Source organism: Cucurbita pepo, unplaced genomic scaffold, assembly GCF_002806865.2.
Source record: "Cucurbita pepo subsp. pepo cultivar mu-cu-16 unplaced genomic scaffold, ASM280686v2 Cp4.1_scaffold000156, whole genome shotgun sequence".
In the NCBI taxonomy this organism is placed as follows: domain Eukaryota; kingdom Viridiplantae; phylum Streptophyta; class Magnoliopsida; order Cucurbitales; family Cucurbitaceae; genus Cucurbita; species Cucurbita pepo.
Window position 1 is genome coordinate 254785 of NW_019646444.1, and position 8605 is coordinate 263389.

At 35.0% G+C, this 8605-nt stretch overlaps 1 protein-coding gene across 1 annotated transcript; it reads right to left on the minus strand.

Moving 5' to 3' along the window:
• Nucleotides 1–5298: 5298 nt before the first annotated feature.
• LOC111784151 (3-oxoacyl-[acyl-carrier-protein] reductase FabG-like) lies at nucleotides 5299–7339 on the minus strand. Its single transcript, XM_023664961.1, has 3 exons — nucleotides 6965–7339; nucleotides 6221–6450; nucleotides 5299–5701 (listed from the first exon to the last, which is right to left on the minus strand). Exons 1-3 carry the CDS (start codon nucleotides 7290–7292, stop codon nucleotides 5423–5425), a joined length of 837 nt encoding a protein of 278 aa, XP_023520729.1. The 5' UTR covers nucleotides 7293–7339; the 3' UTR covers nucleotides 5299–5422.
• Between the last annotated feature and the right edge of the window lie 1266 nt (nucleotides 7340–8605).

Genomic DNA, 8605 nt, shown 5'->3' on the forward strand with positions numbered 1-8605 from the left:
ATGTCGCCGTCGTCGTCACATGGGTGCCTTGCCCTTATCTGCAAAAGTAAAGTAGCACGAAGCTTGAGTATTTATAGAATACTCAGTAAGTGACCCCCTATCGAGGTTATGCAACAATCACATGCAATGAAATGATGGGACCTATCGTTTCATTTCGTTTCGTTTCATTTTCCCTACGGTGTAATCCTAACGGGTAATCGTGGACGTGTACCATATACTCTACACACAGCCCATACGTGCGAGTATGGGCTCACCAGCTAGTTCGCACACCGCTGGGCCACTTTCCTTATCCGGTGGGCATACTCTGGGAGCCCCTTATCCCGGAACCCGTTAAAACTAGTAACCGTCACGGCAGCGCTATGCAAACCATAACGATCGTTGTCCTGCCATTGGATGTACGCGATGGGATAGGGGTATCCCCCCAGATGCATTAACACACATAATGCATGAAGATNTAAATAAAATGAATAAGAGTTTAAGTTAAAAACATCCTATTCTAGCCTAAGACTAAGAAAATAAATACCAGTACCCTATGCATGTGTCATGGTCTCGAGTTGCAATGCCGTCGACAGCCGTACAGGAATGTCTTGCCTTAACCTGAAAAATGTAGTAGCACATTGCTTGAGTATTTAAAGAAATACTCAGTAAGTGACCCCACGGAGTTAAATGCAACTATCACATGCAATGAAATGATGGGACCTATCTTTGGTTTCGTTTCTTTTTCACTACGGTGCTGTCCTAACGGGTAATTGTGGGCGTGTACCATATACTCTACACACAGCCCATACGTGCGAGTATGGGCTCACCAGCTAGTTCGCACACCGCTGGGCCACTTTCCTTATCCGGTGGGCATACTCTGGGAGCCCCTTATCCCGGAACCCGTTAAAACTAGTAACCGTCACGGCAGCGCTATGCAAACCATAACGATCGTTGTCCTGCCATTGGATGTACGCGATGGGATAGGGGTATCCCCCCAGATGCATTAACACACATAATGCATGAAGATCCCACTACTTCTACATTTATCATTAATGAACATAACCCCCCTATCACGTTCCATGCTTCATGTCCTTCTCATTTTCAATTTACATTTCATACATATATTCCTATCGGGGTTATGATTCCAGACAGTTTACCGTATTTCATGTCATACAATTTATGTTGTTTACATTCAAACATTCCATACAGTCATGCCATAACCATTCAAGAACAACATATCGTTACATGCATTACACATCACATCAGACTAAATAGCATACATAGTATACATTNACTACCACTTTTAATATCTATAGTATACTATAAGATATTGACATCTATCAAGCTTCTTAGGTCATTTTATTTCATCTGACACACTTACTCTTCAGTATACATTGGTACATTCATTCCCATCTCTATGGTCATAAGACTGTGTAGTTTATCTATGTTCGAGATGTCTAACTGAAGCATATGACATTTCTTAGCAAAATCATCTTCACGCATACACTAACATTTAGTAGCTTACTAAAACTATAGCTACTCATTCACAATAACAACCTCAGTAAATCAAAATATCATCAATACAACAATTTACATTCACATCCCAAGGTAAAACATAACATATTCTACATTCTAATAAATATAGAATTAAGCCAACAATAATGCAGTAAATTATAATACAATCAATGGTGTAAAAGTCCAATTACGAGTTATATTTTATAATAATCAAGCAATAACAACATACACAATCAACTACATTTCATTTTTTTTATCTTAAGCAAGACATACGTGACGGAGATGGGGCATCAACGGTGGGACCATAGAACATGTCAAGCCTACATCGTAGATTAGTCTACAAAATCTATAACCTAGAGCTCTGATACCAACTGTAACGACCCGAAATTTTTAANAAACATATCCTTGAGCACATCGTACCATAATTATTATCATACAATCCACATATTATAACATAACATAACATATAGGAAACATATCGATCCACAGACAATTCACACATATCAATATATATGACACGTGCAGAACCACAGGACACGTGTCAACATTAAATATAACCATGCCGATAGTAAGGTCACTTACTTGGCTAGCTTAAGTCGTTGTCACGATTTTTTAATGAAAGTTCGATTTCGTCCTTTGAAATCTGAGTAACCTATATAAGCCCATGACATTAGTTTCAGGTTTGAACTCTACAAGATTATTTCTCTAATTTACATTGGTCCAATGTTAAAAGTCTTGAAATGTTATATATCTATAATTATATTTTTATTAAAAATCTTACTTTTCATGGTTACTGTTGTATAAGAGAGTAGATGCAGCTATTTCAAGTTATTCTAGCTTTACTATTCTCTGTATTTACCTTTCCCTCTGTATTTAGTTTGTGGTTTTTAATTACTTAATCTTCTTTTTTTTTTTATCTGTTGCCTTTTAGTTCTGTTCTCATTTATTCCAAATGTCTAATGGATCTCTGTTTCTAAATCTTTTCTTACGTGAGTGTTTCCTATTCAAAAGTTTTCTTAGCCCTTTTATCTTTAACCTATTCATTTGGCTACTGATAAAAAATTAATCTAATATTACTGATATGACGTGATTTACTAAAATCGTATAAATAATTGACATTTAGATTCTAACCCAAAGCTAGACCATTATAATAATTCAATGAAGATCTATAATTGGTTGTGATTTCTAAAAAATTAGGATAAAAGAAAATGAAGATTTAATATATACCTTGTTGATCAGATCTATCTTTGTAAATCTCCTTGTGAATCTCAACTGAGTAAAGATTTTTTTTTTTTTTTCTCAAGTAAATCTGACCATTATTGTTTTTTTTTTCTTAGTAGTAACAGTTACTTTCTGGGTAAGGATGGGTTGGAGAGAGATAATTGTGGGAAGAGATGAGAGGTTAGTGGAGATGTGTGGGGAAATGTTGTTTTTTTGTTTATTTATTTATTTATTTATTTATTTATTATTATTATTATTATTATTATTTAACTATTTTTTTTATAATTATTTTTATTTCTTTATTTCTTTATTTATTTTTGGGCTATTACATTACCTAACTCATATTCAAGCATTTTTTTTCTCTCTCCCATCTTTATATTTCATTGCTAAGGCAATCAATAACATTCTTGATGTTCAGGCTGAAAAGAAAAAAATTGGTATTTAATTTTTTGTCGGGGCTCGAGTATTATAAAAACAACGAGCAACAAAGCATGACACGTGTCGACCATCAAAGAAGGAAACTGTGGAAGGAAGACACATGTCGCTTGTACAAAAAATGACAAAAATCCCATCATGGGCAAGGTTCAAACAAAATGGGTCTCACAATACTTTGTTCAAGGATTCTATTGACATGACTAAGTTTAGGGCATAACTCTGATATCATGTTAGATGAACACGACTCCCCACAATGGTATGATATTGTCCACTCTGAGCATAAGCTCTCATGACTTTGCTCTGGGTTTCCTCAAAATGCCTCATACCAATGGAGATAATATTCCTTGATTATATAAACTCACAATCTTTCCCTAAATTAGCCGATGTGTTACTTTCATCCAACAAACTTAACTCGACTTAAATTAAGACATATCAAAGAAAATTGAGAAAAATTGGAGCTTCTAACGGGCGGGAAAACAAGTTTGGGAAGATGTGTGTCATCCAAGTAGCCAATTAGACTTTCTTTAAGTAATACTTAGAAATTATTAGGACGTGCTAGCATGCGATACCTTGATTTTAAGTAGTTAGAAAATGTACGTTAGGACTTTAAAATGGAAATTTTGGATGAAAATGCAATGAACGTTAGGAAAAATTACGAAAATACTTCTAAGATGAGATCTGAGTGCATGTTGATCTTAATGTTTTTCACTATGTTAGAAATGTGAATGAGATATTCTTATTTGTACTTTTAAGTGATGGGTAGATGTTATCTCCCATTGAAGTTCTCAATCTAACAAGTTAAGTTTAGGGCGTCAGTGCTGCAGTGGTTTCACGTTGACCTAGATTTGTACGTTTTCAATAAACTGAACATCCTAGGATCGTTAGCGACAATCAGAAGTCTAGACCTTAGTACTCCTAGAAATTGGATTAGTCCCAAAGAGCTAGTCCAAAGCGTCTAGGAACTGTGAGATGAGATTTGAACCACCTAGATACCTTAAGAACCTAGTAAACCTCGGACAACTAAGAAAGTATTACAAACCTAATAGCAATGTAAGACAGTACGTAAAGATACTCATATAAGTTTAAGATACCCACTTAAGATTTAAATGATCAAAGGAAAAGGATTAAGAGACCCAAGAAATTACAAGCAACCTAAATAAGTGGTTTCAATGCCGTAACAAGAAATTACGAGGAATCAAGGCCTTTAGAAAAAGTTTGGAAAGGGAAAAAAGTAAACCTAAAGGGTAAAAAGGTCATTTTATTCCGTTTTAAGTTGTGCAAAAATTTTCGTATTTTATTTTCTTTTGTGTTCGTCCTTGTCAGTTTGAGATTCGAAACCTCGAAAATTAGGTCGTAAAATTGCTTCATTTCTCAATTATTTTATAACGTATTTACTTTAGTTCAACCTTTTATAAGCCTAATTTATTAAGAGCCACATGCTACACTGTAAATTGACATATTTAGGCATTAAGTGGAAACAATGTTCATTTCGTTAAACTCAGCCAAATTTCAAATAATTAATCTCAAATGGACAAATTATATGGCTATATAGTTCTATTGTTGTTTAAGTTTATTTTCATATTTTCTTTTAATTAAATGAACATTAATTACCTTTGAATTAATTTACTATTTGAGATAGCATGACCTAATTAAATTTTAAAAATACCTAATAAACTATTCAACTTTTAAATTTGTATTAAATACATTAATTAGCTACACATGATTTCTATTACGTTACCAAAAATAAACATGGATTAAGTGATATAAAATATATACTCTTTATCAAAATATCATAAATTTAAATCTCACATTGATAGATCGTAGACGATGTTGAGTGAGGTAGAATACGACAAAGACGAACCATATGGATGCGTGTTGCATCAGGAGATGAGTTGAGACTGAGGCACCGTGAGCTTGATTGATGGTCGCTTTTATGAAGGGAGCCGAGTCGAGCTTGCCTTTTTATTTTTGTTTTTAGTTAACTTTATTTTAAGTATTTTGTTAGCATATATTCTCTTTAAAATCTTTTTTGTTTTAGATTTTCTTTTTGGTTTATATAATGTATATGTTAATTTACATAAATAGAAAATAGTTATGACTTAGTAACATTATTATATACTTTAAGTATGAAAAATAACACTTTATTAATCATATGTAATTACTTCCCAACAATTCCTAAGTCTTTATGTATATAATCTAATGACTTTTCGGAGTATAATACTTCCAACCATATTCATCCATATAAATGATATCAACTTAAAAGTAAAGATACTCAAAGGGATGACCAAAGGGGCACACCAGGTAAAGAGATGCCTGCATCAGCAATAAAAATGTTACCTGAGACGTACTTAGAAGAGTCGTGCACCAAGTATCGAACGACTGTTGTTAATGTAGGCTCTGAAGTTCCAAAGGTTTTTAGAGGAGACATTGTCATTGCAACCTTGTTAATCCAATCTTTTTGTAAGAGATCTTTTGTAATTTCGGATTTAAAGAGTCCGAGCGATATAGAATTCACATTAATTTTATGGGATCCTAATTCCATGGCCATAACCTGTTACAATAAATAGCTTTTAGATTATTGTTCTCCTAATTAATTATAGCTAAAGCTAGCTATGTGTAGCCGCTCATGTCAACCACCAGCAAATATTGTTCTATTTGGACTTTTCCTCAAGTTTTGTGAAACGGGTCTTTTAGAGGTTTACACACCCTTCTAAAAAATGTATGTCCTCCACCCCAATTGATATAGGATCTCACAATCCACGCCACATCAGGGCCCAACTTTTTTGCTGACACTCGTTTCTTTCTCTAATCAACGTGGGACTCCCAATCCATGATCCCACATCGATTAGGAGGAAAACAAACCATTTTTTATGAGGGTATGGAAACCTCTGGCTAGAAGACGTGCATTTTAAAAATTTTGAGAGAAAACTCTAAAAAAAAATAATATTTACTAACTATCAACTTGAACGGTTNTTTAAAAATTTTGAGAGAAAACTCTAAAAAAAAATAATATTTGCTAACTATCAACTTGAGCGGTTACCGTTAGTAAGCTAAACATTTAAAACTTTACCTTTGTCAAAGTGTTTAAGCCTGCCTTTGAAATAGTATAAGCAAGGGCACCGCGTTGTAGTGCTCTATTAAGACCACTAATAGAAGAAATATTGATGATAGATCCACCTCGATTGGCATCACGCATGTGCATGGATACATACTTTGATATCAACCACGCTCCCTTAAGATTTGCTCTCATGGTTTGATCCCATTCTTCCTCGGACAAATCTAAAGGAGACTTTACCGTCCCTACGAGCGATGTCATAACGAATATTTTTATTACAAATGATGAAATCGTTTACAGTTTTAAACTATTAATTTATAATAAAATAGATATTAGCCTAAAGATAACAATATCTACTAGCGGTAGACCTAGGCCGTTACAAATAGTATAAGAGTTAGACACCGGGCGATGTGTCAACGAGGAGGTTGTTCCCCGAAGGGGGTAGACATGAGGTGGTGTGCCAATAAAGACGCTGGGCCCCGAAGAGGGGTAGATTTAGTAGGGGTCCCACATCGATCGGAGAAAGAAACAAGTGCTAGAGAGGATGTTCGGCCATGAAGGGGATGTATTGTGAGATCTCACATCAGTTGAGGGAGAACGAAACACTTTTATAAGGGTGTGGAAACTTTTCACTAGCAGACACGTTTTAAAAACGTTGAGGGAAAGCCCAAAAAGAAAATTATCTGCTAACGGTAGATCTGAGGCGTTACAAAAATAATATGTAAAAGTACTATTTTTTTCAAAGGACAATGGACTTACCTCTCATACCGGCGTTGTTAACTAAAGTGTCAATGAAGCCAAATGAATCCCAAGCTTTTTTTATGCCATTCTCGATACTTTTTCCATCGGCGCTAACATCAAGTGTCACAGCCACTGCTCGGCAGCTCTCCACCGCCATCACGGAGGAGGCTCGAGAGCTGGAAGATACCGATGATGATGACGAAACTAAGAAATCAAGTCGATTTATTTCATCACATAGAGATTGGAGTCTATCGGTACGTCGTGCGGCAGCGATAATTTTGCATCCAGCTCTGGCAAGATCGAGACAAAGCTCACGCCCGAGTCCCGACGAGGCTCCGGTGACCATCACTACTTTTCCGTTCAAATCATTCCATATCTCAAGCTCTGGTTGGATCGCCATTGTTACTTGATTATGAGAAATGAAGTTATGATCTATTTATAATTTGAAGGATAAACTTTTAAAGGTTTGATGGCTCCACTTTCCTAATTTATTAATTGGTTCTAACCGTGGGTAAATAAATAAAGAAATCGGATTGGAAATTTCACTAGAAAAGTTTAACTATTCATTGACAAAAAAATCACTTGTCCGGTAATATTTTTCATTCATTTCTTAAATAAAGTTATATTTTAATGTTTTTTCTTTTATTTGAAAAAAAAGGTGAAACTAGTGTTTATTTTAATTTTTCATTTATTGAATATGGAATTTTAAAATTTGAGAAATCAAAAGACATTAACTTAGTTAGGTCACTCCGTCCACAAGGACGTGCTAGCGTACGAGCATTCCTTACCTTAGGTTGTTAGAAAATGTATGATAAGGACTTCGAAAGGCCGTTTTTAGACGAGTATGTATTGTATGTACTGTATGTATGTTATGGTAAAAATTATTGTTATGCCCCTATGTTGAGATTTCTGAGAAATATGTTATTTTATGTATTATGCAAAGCTAGAAGAAGAAATATACATGACTAGAATATGAGTTCGAAAATATGGATGAGTATATGGTGCATGATGTAAGAAATTACAAAATGGCCCTATTATGAGATTTGTGATAGATGTTTTATATGCTTTCTGCCGCGTTAGAAAGAAGGATGAACTATTAGTGTCTATGCTTTGGATGATTGATGGATGTTATCTTCCATTGAGCTTGTTTTCTGGGTTGTTGGCATGATATAGTATGCCTTAGTTTTAGGTGTTTGACTATGTGTTTTCCCTATAAAACGTGTTTAATCTACATAGAGCTAGGACATTAGAGTTAGGTTTGCTAGACGATAATCTAGGTTAGGACGCTTCTAGTAGACTGAGTACCTTAGAGTTGTGAGCAACCATTTCAGGGTCTAAACCGTAGTGCTCCCAAACTAAGAAAGACTCGAGGAGTCAGAACATAACAACCTAGAGCCAGAAGTCAGCGTTAAACCACCTAACTGCCCTAGGAATCCAATAGACCTCCTCGGCTCCCTAGTATGTCCCATGCAAAGTTTAAATTATGGATTAGGCACTTAGGAGATCGATAAGTAATCTCCCTAGATACCATGTATGAGAGAACTCTGTTAAGACTAGAGTGCAACAACGAGTGTAGTTTACATCTTAACCTAGGTCAAAACTTTTTCCAATAGACCCTACACCCTAGAATCATAAGCGAGATTAGAAGTCTAAACCTTA